General features: G+C 39.0%; 2 protein-coding genes across 13 annotated transcripts in view; both read right to left on the reverse strand.

The window, feature by feature from the left end:
- Window positions 1-2,412, reverse strand: part of ABCA4 (ATP binding cassette subfamily A member 4) — an 86,669-nt gene extending 84,257 nt beyond the window's left edge. For 4 of the 8 annotated variants that reach the window (XM_010409143.4, XM_010409145.4, XM_010409141.4 and 1 more), the window contains exon 1: window positions 1,711-2,412. The gene's annotated coding sequence lies outside the window, so the exon portion shown is untranslated. Of the gene's footprint in view, window positions 1-176; window positions 259-1,710 lie in introns of those variants that run through there. The other 4 variants (XM_019291686.3, XM_010409144.4, XM_019291683.3 and 1 more) reach the window with 3 other exon arrangements.
- A 1,544-nt stretch (window positions 2,413-3,956) lies between these two features.
- Window positions 3,957-14,088, reverse strand: part of ARHGAP29 (Rho GTPase activating protein 29) — a 51,677-nt gene continuing 41,545 nt past the window's right edge. For 2 of the 5 annotated variants that reach the window (XM_039555914.1, XM_019291736.3), the window contains 10 exons: window positions 12,756-12,922; window positions 12,079-12,207; window positions 11,808-11,906; window positions 10,127-10,290; window positions 9,689-9,877; window positions 9,409-9,546; window positions 8,176-8,408; window positions 7,101-7,407; window positions 6,824-6,932; window positions 3,957-5,880 (listed from right to left, as the gene is read on the reverse strand). In XM_039555914.1, the coding sequence (XP_039411848.1) occupies window positions 4,982-5,880; window positions 6,824-6,932; window positions 7,101-7,407; window positions 8,176-8,408; window positions 9,409-9,546; window positions 9,689-9,877; window positions 10,127-10,290; window positions 11,808-11,906; window positions 12,079-12,207; window positions 12,756-12,922 (2,434 nt within the window). In that variant the 3' untranslated portion in view covers window positions 3,957-4,981. The remainder of the gene's footprint in view (window positions 5,881-6,823; window positions 6,933-7,100; window positions 7,408-8,175; window positions 8,409-9,408; window positions 9,547-9,688; window positions 9,878-10,126; window positions 10,291-11,807; window positions 11,907-12,078; window positions 12,208-12,755; window positions 12,923-14,088) is intronic. The other 3 variants (XM_039555917.1, XM_039555916.1, XM_039555915.1) reach the window with 3 other exon arrangements.

The following is a 14,088-nucleotide window of genomic DNA, read 5'->3' on the forward strand; positions in this document are numbered from 1 at the left end:
TTTTTCTTTTTTCCAGGCTTATTCCTGACTTTTGACTAAAATATCAAGTCTGATTAAATGCTATTTTTCCAAAACATCCCCAGTAATCTCTTCAGTACCACAAGCAAATATTTCTCTAAAATAAGGAGAATTTTAAAATTACCTGAAAAGATAGATTTGAAAATATGCACACTTACGTGTTTTGGGTGTGCTCATGGGCCAGCACTTCTAATGTCCAACAACGCTTTACAGCACCCAAACCATTTTGTAACCTGTCAGACATTCTTACACATGTGGAAGAGCACGTCCCTCAACACAGGCTCACTAGAAAGCTAATACAATTAATGCTAACAGGATTGTGCCTAGACTAACTGTAGGAGAGGATTCATATAAATGTATCTTCTATCCATGAACAGGTATATCTATGTGTGTGTAAAGAAAACTACACAAACACAGGTTGGGGCTTTCTAAGTTAAGTTTTGCACCCAGCTTTCTCAAACCACTGGGGAAAACCCAAGCTGAAGCTTTTTAGGTGTTTCCTATGTATTTCAGAGGCTTCCCTCTGAAATAAGCAAGGAGTAACCTGAAGGACAAGAATTGGAAGTTCTGTCAAAAAAATCAGGATCAAATGAGAAAAAAATCCGAGAGACTAAAATAAGGCCCCATGAAACTTCTGCTTGAAAGGTGTATTTCTATGAATCAAAGACAATCGCAATCAGACTCTTCCATGTCAAGCACAGAGAAATGTGGAATCTTAAACAGATCCCAAACTTGAGCAAACCCAGCAGTGGGCTAATCGCCCCAATCTGTGAATAAACAAGCACAAAGCAGTAGAAGCACTCAAGGCATGTCTTCTACTTCAGGTGTAATTCCGTTTACTTCATATAGATACTGTTCTGTCATCCAGCTGCATAAGGGTTGAGGATTTTTCTAGCATTCACCTTCCTCCCTTCCTCAAACATTTGACATTTTGGAAGATATAGAATATATTTTTCTTCTACCTGTAAGTGAAACACTTTCCAAGGATCCCTTGGATCTCTGAATTAGAAAAAGAATTCCCCTCTCTCTATGAATATAAATGGGCATGCAGATAGAACATTTTACTCAGAAAAGCTTGTCTCCAAAGAATCCTCCTGTAAGACTTAATTCCATGAATATTCTAAATAACACCGTTTGTAATATCAGACATTCCCTGTCCCTCCCCCCTCACACTTTGCTAACTGAAAGTTGAAACATCAGGTTTGTTCCATTTTCCCAACATATTATGTATACATTGACAGGTAGGATGGCCCAATAAGAGCAGCTTTATAGTGAAACAGTGGGTGCTGAGGACCCTAGACCCATGCACTACTTGCCTAAGGGTTGCTTCAGATGAGCTCCAGGCACAGACTGGACGTGCATTAGCAGCTGCAGCTCATCAGGTATGGTGCTGAGGCATACGTTCCACTTTAGTTTCACCCAAACAGAACTGAGTTTATGTGCTCTGAGATCACTCAGTACGGTGAGCCACAGTGGTATGTAGCGAAGTCACTCAAAAAGTACAAACGTGCTCTAAGTTACCAACGTTACCACTCGTGCGCTGCCTTCGCAGAGCGTTTCATGCCAGCTTCCAGATTAGCTCCATTAGGCCTCTGCTACACGGAAGCTAAAGAGTTCATGGATTTGCAAGCAAAACAGAGACTTCTTACACAGAAGCAACAAAAACCTTGAAAACTTATCACAAAAGCTTACCTCATGTGTGAGCAGTGCTGAAAGAGAACGTTTTCTGAAGGAATGTTCAGCTTGGCAGCAAAGAAACACATATCTTAGATGCAGTTACCACATGCAGAATAACACTGCTCAGATGTAAGGAGATTGTTTTAATCCCCTGCTTGTTACAGAACAGCTCAATCTGTGAGTTTAAGGACTCATGAATAAAAATCCTCCCAAATATCCAATATGACCAACACAAGCACAATCAAGTCTCTACTAGGACGCTGATATTTCTGAATGTATTTCTTCAGATCTGAACAAACGCCGTATTTGAAAAGATGGTTTCAGAAGGGTAGTTCCGGTAGCATTAGGGGCCCTACTAAACAAACAGCTGTCATGACTAATTAGGTCAGCTACTCACAGAAGTCGGTACTCTGCCAAAGCTTTAAGAGGGATGAGGCAGTGCATTACGACTACAGAAAATGCAATTACCAAACAAATCTGACAGCAAAAGGTTTCCTCGCCAGAGTTCAAGCTGCAGGGTTCTGGCACTTCGCATGACCCACAGCCTGTCACCTGGGGCAGGTGGGTAGGATTGCTGCAGTTCCGTCGGAGTGAAGCCATTTCATAGCAAGACCGAGGGAAACCTGCATCTGAACCGGAAGAAACAACAGGAGCCGTTCGAAATTTCTCCATTTCCAAAGGAAACCAAACTCTTTTCCACCAAGCGTAAGGCTCCGCTGCGGTGGCCGGCCCCTCACGCCCCCTCGGGCGGCCGCCCCCCGCTCCCTCACAGGCGGGCGGGCCCTCACCGTACGGGCCCTCACACAACACGGCCACGCCCTCTCCGTGCAAACGTTTACGAAAATTGACAAATTCAGAAGTCACAGAGTGGCCTTCGAGCCACCGCCTCGCAGCCTCCCCCCAGGCCCCGCTGTCCCCGGACTGCCGGCAAGGCTCGGGAAGAACTCCCGGGCCCAGCCCACAGCCCCTCCTGCGCTACCGCCACGCTGGGCAGCGGGGTCGTAACTCTTACCTAGGCTTCAGAGGTTTCCATTTCCAAAGGTGCAGTCTTGGTAATTCGCTTGTATTACACAAAAACAGGCGAAGCCATTATAAAGCTGGGACACGTAAGTCATCATTTGAAATTAATATTTTCTCCGAAATAACGGGGGTTTGTAAGACACCTACGCATCCCCACCTACAGGCACCAGGCTCTGCTGTCCCCGGCCCAGCCCGCTGGCACCTGCGGGGCTGCGGGAAACACCTTTAAAAGAGCAGAAACCTTTCGTACTAGCAAAATCTGGAAGCAGATGTCACATAAAAAGGAATATGGCAACCAATAATAACTGGTATTACGACTTGATTAAGAAACGTTTCTGTTTCTCACTGTATGTTGTATTCACTGTTGTAATTCTCTATCTCGGGAGCCTGCTCTGGGGAGTACTAGAGACCCTCCATCACACTAGGTGAACAGCTTTATTGAATTAAGAACTTATTAAATAAAGAACTTCAATTAAGTTCTTATGCCATTACCATATACAATGCTAGACATGCTAAAACACAAATATAGTGAGACAATAAATTTAATGAAAATTCACAAATTATTTTGCTATCTTGTGGTCCTAATCAATAGTAATCCTTTCACACCTGTGCTATGAAGTTATGCTACACTGTCTTTAATGATTCATTAACCAGCTGTGTGGGGTATATGTAGTTCACTCCTCCATTGTCAAAGTAGAACAAATTCCCATCTATGTCAAGAAACCTTTCCACATATTTTGTTATGCAACTCCCAACACCAGTCTGGACAGACAACAGCATCTGGGACCTTCAGCTTTTCTGTAATTAGAGGCAGATCCCCAAAGAAATGACCCCAAGCATGGCCAGAACCATCCAGTAATAGGATGGCCTTTGCCAAGAATGCAAGCCCTGCTTCTGTGGAAATGTGACAAGGAATCAAAGTTCAGCATTGTGAGTTCTGGAAATAAAAGATTATGTCCACCAAACAGAGCATGGGATTTCATCTGTAGTGTTTTGGGAAGATTGGCAAAGGTAATAGAGTATTAAAGTCCAGTGTATTTAATGTTGCAAAAACAGAAAAGTGATTCTTTGTCTCTGCTGTCCTTTGAGAGCCATCTCGATGCTTACATCACTAGAAAGTACCATGCCAAAACAACTGTATTCTACAGTATGCAAGAAATGGTCATGCTAATTGTAATCCTATTAAGAAAAGCGTGCCACCCCCTAGCCCCAGAAGACAGATGCAGGAAAGTACTACACTATTGCAAAGGCCAAACATCTGTATTTTAATAAGTTAGAAGAAATCCAGATGATAGAAGCCATAGAGTCACTGAAATGTTAACACGTTAATATATTTTAAAGCAAATATAATACAGTGTACACATAAAAACCATTTAATACAAAGTGAAAACCATTAGATGCACCTACTAATGCTGATTTTTGGTTATTTTTAGCTGTTTCACTGAAACTTGGAAACAAAGCTCTTCATTTCAGCTACACCAGGTTAAGTGGTGAAACTGATCTATAGCAAGCAAATCACTGCCTCTTCGTTCACCTGGGAAAGACAGCACCACAGCAACTGAATGTCTCCAGAAGGGCACCCAAATGAAACAGGCTATGCACATTTGCCCCACTCACTAAGCTACTCAAGAAACCAGATGTGAATTGATTGCTGCCTCTGAATAGTAAAGCTCAGTAAGTGCATCCTTGCTGTACAAAAAAAAAAAAATTAAAGTGACAACATAGAAAACTGGCAACAGATAACCATGTCTGCTTAAAATATACACATATGATACATAATTATGGCCATGCTGTCCAGTATGTAAGCCTGTTCACGAGCAAAGCTTTAATTGCACAGATTAGAAAAATTAACAAATGCTTTTACAGAGCAAAGCACAAGCTTTGGTTTATGCTTAGACAGTGAACATTAAACCTTCCATTTTTATTATGACACCTATTAAGAAAAATAGCTATTTCTCTATGAATAAGCACTCCATTCCACACAATGAAATGAAGCTCAGTGTCTTGTTCAATGAATCCATTAACTGTGTCTAGACTGGGAATGTATTACATCTTTATTGAAAGCTACTGAACTACAAAAAGTTTGACTTATTTAATTCACAGTTCCCCAGGTCTCCCCCCATTTTTAAAATGCTGCATATATAAAAATAACTTCAATATGGCACAAAAGTGGGATTCTCAAGGGAAGGCAAAGGATAAAGGGGGAAAGGGAAGTCTCCACTGGCAACATCGACAAATTGCATATAGTCCAAGAGGAATTTGCACCCTATACAAAATGAGCTTCCCTGTGTTCCAGTTCTTGGATCCTTTTTGGTCTCAGTCTGTGGTAAGCAGGCTTCAGATCTGTGGGGTGAATATCCTCTGAGTTAGATTTCTGTTCGTTTGTGTTTTGTTCAGGATGACCTGATGGAAGTGCAGAGCTCCTAGCCAGTTTCACAATATCATCCTGATGGAGCACAGAGCTAGCACTGGTTGGTGCACAAGCTTTAGCAGAAGAATCATCTCCATTTTCTTTTGATTTGTTAGAAGGTGGTTTATAAAATGTCCCTGGGGGTGGTTGCAATGTTCTTGGTGCCCTAAAGGCAGTAAGGGGATTAACATCAGGACCATTCTCTTCTGCTGCTGTCCTTCCTGACCCGACAATAGAATATGGCTTATTAGAAAGAATAGCATTAGCTGAATTGTTACCAAGGCTGCATGATGATGATAAAGCACCTGCAGTTCCACTCTCAAGTGCTCGGATCTCTCGGGGCACATTAGTCATGATCATTGCTGTCCTTGCTGTGATATCATACTGTTTGTACTGCTTGTCCCAAGTTTTTCGCAGCATCTGGGTGTCGTAACAAGGAAGTCTGCAGCAGGTATCAGCAGCAGGGAGTGCCTTCACCTCTGAGACTTCTTCAATAGTAGGGCTTCTGCCCAGCTTCTCTGCACTTACTGCTCCTGCATTTCGTGAATTTCTTTCATTCAAAACACATGGAGGAAGTATTCGGTCTACAGGCAGGCTCACAGGGCGAGATGCTGGTTTTGTCCTTGGAGCCCGCAATGGAACTTTGGCAATCTGACGGTTAGGTTTGACAGGAAGTAAGTTCATTTTACAGGCATCTTCACCTAGAGAAATGAATGGATCACTGTCTTTCTCTGAAGCTGGACTCACAGCATCACCTGGAAACACACAAATAGACGTGACTGGATCTTTGCACCAAGTATAAACACAATTCAGCAAGACCTCAGCGACCCCTTGGAAGTTAGTATTTTAACGGGGTAACAGTTTTTAGGGATAGCTTGTATACATACTAGGAATATTCTACTCTAACCAAATGTTAGCATTTCAATAGCAATAAAACACATACTCTAGAGCTGTAACAAAAGAAAAAACAGACACACTTCACTTTTTGGCTGTTGCTTTGCCATCCCTGAATTTTTTCAGTTTTAGTGTGTTTCAGGATGTTGATGTGCGGGACATGACTAAACTGGTAACATCAGAAGGAAATCAGTACAAATTAAAAGGGATTATGTATAGTTACTCCTAAATGAAGTACATGAAATCATACCTAGATTAAAATCAACCCCCATAGTAGTATAGGCAGATAAACAGAAAAAGATTTAGAGTTAGAATTAGGTTAGTAAACCTGGGGGTTTTTGAGCAGAAATATTGATAACCAAAATGCTCTGATGATTCCGTCAAACAATTACTCTTTCCAGAGCCTTCTGGTTTAGTTCCAGTGAGTGGCAATGATTTTTGGAGGAAGACAGTGGTCAAAATACATAAATTGCTGGGTATTAGTTTACAAGACTTCAGAAATCCACAGTCACAGCATAATTATGGCTTTGTTTTGTTTGCTTTTTTTTTAAAAAAAGGAGAAACCAAACCACTGTTATATTCTCTTACCAAATACTTTAAGCGCCGATTCCATAAACAGATGTTTCGTAAAAACCTTTAAAAAGATCCAATACTCATTTGTTCTTACAAAAATAAACAGTATCTCAAGCAGTGATGAACAGTTTTACCACTTGCTTCTGTCTATACTGCAGAGCAACGTGCACCATAATCTAATGCATCCAGGGCTCCTTACCCACCCACAGACAGAGTTAACAGCACACTAACCAGTTATAGATGTATCTGCTTCCTCTTTTGTATTCTTGCTATTCTTCAATTCCAAAAAGAGTGCAGCTGTTTCAGAAGCTCTTTCACTTGGAGCTATTTGAATACCCTGCTAAGAAAAGTCAGAGCAGAAGTAAATGAGAACTCAAGAGAAAAGGCACTACTCCTTATCAAAAAAACCCACGAAGATTTATTAGAAATGTGCTCTGGAATGCTGCAGCACTTAACACAGAAATTAAGATGGCACAGGTAACACTGTGGCAGCACAAGAGTTACTCACTTCCTTTACAGCAACAAACGATTTCCTCTGTTGCTGTGACTCCTTCTCATCTGCTGATAAAGCAACTCTGACAGTAACAGCTGTTTCTTCAGAATGAGAAGTGCTCAGAAGTGGTTTCAATGAAACGTCAAATATCTTTTCATAGTACGTTATGAGCAGCTCCACTACCCGGGCCTGGTAAGGGTAGTCCACAAGTGATGACAAAGAAACTGTAGCATCGGTTTGTCGTGGTCTAATCAGAGTTGGGCCAAATATTATGCCAAGGTTGCTGGCTGACATTTTATTTTCATCAGACTGTTCTGTAACTCTGCATAAAGAGGGGAAAAAAAAAACCAAACCAAAAGAAACCCCCAAGAGTTAGAGGGTTTTATTACTTCAGAAATACTTTTGACATTAAAATATTATGTCTAAAAAGGAAAAGAGACAATAAAAAACTGAAAATTTTTTTTTGGTGGGCAGGCAGAATCTTCAGTGCAGACCACACTTAACAGTGGCTAGGACTTCCCACACAGGGTGTTTCTGTGTCCTATTTGTTGAAGTTATTTGTGGCTATTTGGCATTTCTGGGGTTGGGGAAAAGAATGTCTCTCATTCTAGGTAATAATATAGCTATAGCCCAATATTACCCATTTTTATAGGCAATCGTGAGCTTAGTACATCATCATACAAACCAGCATTTGGAGGACAAGGATGTGAAATGTGACTGAAGAATGGTTATTAAGACACATGATACAAGTTTCAATTTTCTGCTAATAGTCACCAAATCACTGCCCTATCTTTGTTACATCACAATTTAAATCATATTTAGATCCCTGCAAATGACACTAATTACTACTGACCCCAAGGCTACCAGAGAATCAAGAATAATGGAGGTCAACACTTTCCTTGCTTTATTTCCCTTTCATATTCTCCTCTCACTTGACAATTCATTACATGGAAAAAACCCCAGCAACAGAATGATGTCTTCAAAGGTATATGAGACTTCTTCCCCTACAGTCATCAAAAAGGTACAAGAGATTCCTAGCATTCAGCAGTTAAGTTTTCAACATCAGTTTGCCTTCAAAGTATTTTATTACCTGTGAAGGTGTCCAATAAGGTACTGTAGAGTGTTATAGTTTGGTACAGGCAGCTGTTTCAGAAGATCTTTAATTTTAATGATGATCCTATTCAATTCAATACAGAGTGACTGTCTTGTCTTTGCTTTGGGGCTAGCTTGTTTAGCATCCAATTCCTCATTAGCATTCTGGCTTTCTTTTGCCAGTCCAATGAACTCATTGTAAAGCCGAAACAAAATCAAGGGCTCTGGAAGCTGAAGAAATATGAACATTTCAGAAATATACTTAAACCTGAATTTTAACTTGCTTCCTTCCTGTGTTTCTTCAACTTTTTCTGGTCTAGCATCTTTTCTTAGATGATGACATTGTTTAATCCTTGTTCATTAGTTCAATCCCCAATTCTTTCAAACCCAATCCCAGCTAACAAAAATACACCTTCCTACATCTTTTTCCAGAAAACTTTTGCTAACCCTTTCCTACAATAGCTTCAGGACTGAGCATTTATCAAAATTTATTGAAATAAGAAGATTCCAAGAAAAAAAAAAGGATTTTTTTCAAAATCACTTAACGGTGATGATCATAGGATTGGAAAACTCATCTCTGACAGCCAGTTTAAGAGGACAGAACCATGCAGCTAAGGATTATTCCTTTCAGGGTTAACAAGTTTTCAGAGTGACTCAATAATTTCACTAGGCAACACCCTAGCTTCATTTTTTCACATACATACTGAAATTGTTTTAGAAAATTCCATCACAAAGCTTTAAAGCTCTATTTTAGAAGAAAAAAAATGGATAATCCCTCCATAATGAACACATCATGACAACTATGACTGTTTCATGACATTTTTGTTAGCAGATATTAACAGCAATATCTGCATGAACTGCAGATGAATGAATATCTGCATCTGTCTGCATGAACAGGCAAGAACATGGGAATCTTAAACTCCACATAAGACAGGCAAATTCATTCTGTTAGAGAAATTTAATTCTACTATGAGTAGGCAAACAAAAGCTTCTTCTGCATATGGTACTAAAAAGAGCCACAATATCCATGTGGAATACATATTGTAATCCCAGCAGTTCTCCCAGCCCTTGTCACAGGCTCCATGTGCAAAAAAAGAAGCCACTTCAGTTATACAAGGCACTTGCTTAATCTGCTGCTGTAGGACTGCTGAAAAGGGGTGTTTTTTCCATATTGTACTGAAGAAATACACTACAGCACTTTGGTTTTCTATCTGACCTCTCAATTCCATACCTGGCGGAGATACAGCTTGAGAACATTGCTGATATCATGTGCATAAAGTTCCGAGAGCTCGACCAAATCCTTTCCATTTTCAAAAGCTTGACAAAGCTTTTCAACTCTTGATTTGGCTCCATTCACACGATAGATGCCCTAAAATTAAAAGGCCAGCACAACTCTATTTCAATTTGAAAGGAAATTGTAAAACACAGATGATATTGACACCATTAAAATCTTAAGAGAATTTTTTTTAAGATGGTGTCTGAAACTTAAGCCTGAACAAACGTAAACATACCTTGACATTGAGTGCTCTGCATTCAATTTCTGATGTACACTTTTTGATGATGAAAGGAATGCCATCAGGAACATTTTTAGCAGCTTGGGCAAACTCCACTCCAAATAAATGAAGCCTTCCATGAAGTTTTTTGTGCCCACATTGAATAGCTAAAGTCTCTAAACATTTTTTATGGCATGCAAGTGAACACTACAGGGGAAGAAACAAAAAAGCACATGGCTTGATACAATCTGACACCATAAGAAATATCTCTGCTGTTTGTCACCCCATATGTGAGCAAAATGCAAAATTTATTAGTATGGTGTGCCTCTGCTTCAAGTTCATGGTGATTATACTAGCCACAAACTCCAGTTTTTATACAGAAACATAATTCAGGTTTCCAAAACTCCCAACTTCACATAAATCCCAAGCAGCAATTTAAACTAATTTTCAACTTACCTCCTCACATTCAGCTCCATGAAATACCACTAAGCTGTCACATTCTCTGCATTTAGATGGAGCTCTCAGCTTCCGTAGTTTGTGTGTTTGTGCTGCTTTGGACATGTTAGCATTTCTAAAAGGTCCTGGAGAATTCGCAGTGTCAGATGTGAGATCATTTAAACCTGAAGAGAATTTTTCTGTTATAGTCATTTTAGTATCTACTATTGACATGGTAGTTATTCTGATTTTTTAGAATTGTGCTGCAGAACACAAGTCTGTAAGTAATGGCAACTATCAAAGTAATCAAAAACATTTCAATCACAAGGAGGCAAAACTATGTCACAGTTCATGTAAGAGACATTAACTATCAATCTTATGTAAAAGCAGAATCAAACAATCATTTTTGCATTTTTAAGTGTTCCATTTTCTTCTGTATTGTGGCAATGTGGAAATATTAGGACATTTAATTCCAACTGCCCTGCATCTCAGGCAACAATTAATGGAAGTTTAATTTTATACATTTCAAAATCCTGTACTAGAGGATGAAAGATCACTTGTTTTGGCCTGTACTGTGTTTGAAATACTTAAAAGAATATTTTGCAGCAAGGAAGAATTAACATACGCTCGTGGCAGAAGACACATAAAATAAAAATAAATTAAAAAAAAAAAAAATCACTGATTCTGTTTCCTCTAACAACACTGAAATATTTTGTAGAGGAATCTAAAACTAAAAAGAATAGCAACTGGTCCTTTTTGTGTCCAACTTTTTTCAAGCAATCTACTTAAAATGCTATCAACAACTCTGTGAACCAAACCCCTTTGTTTTACAGATAACTTTAAGTTAGCATGTTCAGTTAATTGTCCAGAAAGCTTCTTAAATGCTCAAGCATTGATTAAACAATACCACTCCAAGTGGAAAGTTCGCATTCATTAACACATTGCCATGCTTTAAATCTAGACCTGAGTTAATACTGTTTACCACAGGTTCATTCCTAGAAGGCAAAGTATACATTTAGGAAATAAGGACTAAGCAAAGACTAAGGGGTTTACTGAGCAAGTGCCACAAATTTTTCAAAATTAGTTTGTAAGTACTGTGGACGTACCATAGAACTATTTCTGATAATCCAGTTATTCAGGTTTCAATGCCCGTGGCAACATTGTCATTATACAGTCAAAATTCATTTGAAAATTAGAAATGGCCTGGTCAAGTCTGGGACAGACATTACTGAATTCTCATCTTAGCTGAAAAGGGTAAAATCTCTGTTATTACCCTAAACATTTGGATCCACTTTTTTCCAATTTGCCACTTATCAACTCTACGTATTTGTGCATTTCACGTCAAAGTTTAGAAGTGACCTTACATAACACAGTGCTATGCAGCTAAATTTAAATGCAAATGTCTGAAGGGAATGGTAAGTGGATCATTTGCTCTACCTCAGGAGGGTGAAGACACTAGAAATGTTCTATGGTTGCCCATATAGTAACCTAGACATATAAAGATAATTCTGCACCACTTCATTAAAATGACTTGAACATTATTCTTCATCTCTCAACCTCAAGTGGATGCACACTGTATTGAAAAACAATGCTGTTGGCAATCACACCTTGTTAAAGTACTTTTCTTAAGTGCATTAAAAACAAAAGCCACACACTAACAAAAAGGATCTTCTGGGGACTTCAGGTATGGAAACCACATTACCACAGTCTGAAGGAGATGGCGGCTCTCTTTCATCAAGATCATCTGCAGATGACATAGTCCCAGTGGAAGGTGTTCGGGGAAGTCGTCTTTTAAAATCCCCTAGCAGATGAGAAAAATTTTCAGGAAGCTGTAAGTATCAGTTCCACCCAACTGTTCATTTTTCATTACATGCTCTGCTCAGTACTTGCTTATTTGACAACGATGTCCTCCCTAATGTAAAACACTGCAGGGAAAAGACTTCAGAGTAGTCAAGCAGTGAGGGTAGGTGTACCTGGGCTGGCAGATGGAGAATCCATGGATCGTGACTCACTGCTTCCCCCTGCACTTTCAGAATCACTGCACATTCCTCCACTCTGGTTTCCAACTGACCACGATCTGAACGGTGGTGGCCCTCGCACTGCTTTTGAAAAGAAAGTCCACTAATTCCAAACATCAAAGACAAAATTTACTTTTTTTTTTACTGAAGACTATGATTATATTCAAAATAGGAAAATACTGCAAAAGTTACATGAACATGCAATATAGTGAAAAAAACCCCAGGCATATATACCTGTAAAAGCTTCAGGAGCTAGGAAAATTATTTTCAGAAACTCAACAATTGTGCTTTTGCAGAAGACCTGCAATCAACACGGAATTTACAAACCAATGGATTTTCAATTGCTAAAGCTAATTGAAATAGTTTAGTCCACTGAGCTTGACAGTACTTGCTGTTTGAATTGTTATCTCACATTTCTTATCAAAGTATCTAGGTACGCATACAGGCAGTTTTCCATTTCTCCTTATTATGCTCAAGTACATAATGTTTTATAGGCTTTGAACTTGATAATAGATTTTTAACCCTTCAGTGTTACATTTCTGACTGAGACACCAAGCATTTTTTTTTAATTTTCATTTTTTAAAATTTATTTATTTAGAGACTGAGCTCCAAAAGAACTACAGAGGAACTACCTTGAATATCTGTGTTGCTGGAAGATCTCTTCTCTCTAACCTTTTGTGAACGATGATAAACTGGGCTTCCCACATCATCTAACGTCTGAGCAGGAAAATCTCCTGAACACTGAGATAAGTTACCATGGGATGTATGGATGCTGTTTGTTGATTGCTTATTAAAAACCCTTCAGAAAGAAGAAAGTAGTTTGAAGAATGAATAAGACAAAATTTAATGAAAAGTAATGAATTTTTTTAATCCCTGGGCACTAAAAATGCTACATTTAGTTACCATTAATGAACATACATTTTTGACATGTCGTTCTCAAAATTAAATTTAATTCCAAAATTATAAAATAAAAATATAAAAAGAAGGGTGGCCCATTTATTTTCAATTAAATATGTGAGATTTCCCAGTGTTTTCTCTCCACCCAGGGAGAATCAGCTTTTCCACATCTCTTCATGGTATTATGAACATTATCTAGCAGACTTTGAAAAAACAGCCTATCTGCTCATCTGAAGATAAGATTAATTCAGAAGCCATTGCATTCTATGATGGTGCTTTCCCCCTCCAAAAGATTCTCTGACCAGCCATCAGGACCATCCACCTATAGGCATTAAGGTGTTCACATGCTGTGCTTTTTAAACGTGTTGAAGCTGCCAGAGTGTCAGCCCATTTTGAAAATCTGCTCTCATTATAAGGACAGAATACTGTTAACAGCAATTAATGTAAAATGCTGAAGCACCCTGGGGACAAAATGGCCTGCTGTCCAAGTTTAGCAGTCAGGAAGCTGTTCCTTAATCAGTTCTACCCTATCAATCTTAAGGGAAACAGAGACTGAAAAACATTAAAATTTGCATTAGTTCAAGGAACTGTCCCTTAAATTAATGCAGATTCAAACAATAAAAATGATCAAGTACATGAAGAATCACAAGGCTGTGACAAAGAAAACAAAAGGTGGGGAGAGAGGAGGAGAAAAAAGCCACTCCTATAAATGTCAAGCAGTAAATAGCTGGGAGAGCACACAAAGTGTTGGAAATTTCATGCTCATCAGTTTCTCAGGGAGCTACATAGTTAAATCCCCCTAAGTCAAAATTTATGAGTATAGCCTAAATCAGTCTTAAAAGGCAGGAAATTTACAGACAAGAATTAAGAATATCAGCTTTAACGTTGAATTTCCTGCCTTTTGTTGGTAGAAGTCTGACTCAAGCATTCGGTTTTTTGTATTTAGTTTCCTTTTGAAAAACAATGACGATGCTTTCCTGTAGAACTGTGAAACACACAGATTGAAATGGATATTTTGGTGCTTTAGTGCCAAGATGACTATTTTACAACAAATTAAAGGTGGAAAAG

This window comes from Corvus cornix, chromosome 8 (assembly GCF_000738735.6).
Source record: "Corvus cornix cornix isolate S_Up_H32 chromosome 8, ASM73873v5, whole genome shotgun sequence".
In the NCBI taxonomy this organism is placed as follows: domain Eukaryota; kingdom Metazoa; phylum Chordata; class Aves; order Passeriformes; family Corvidae; genus Corvus; species Corvus cornix.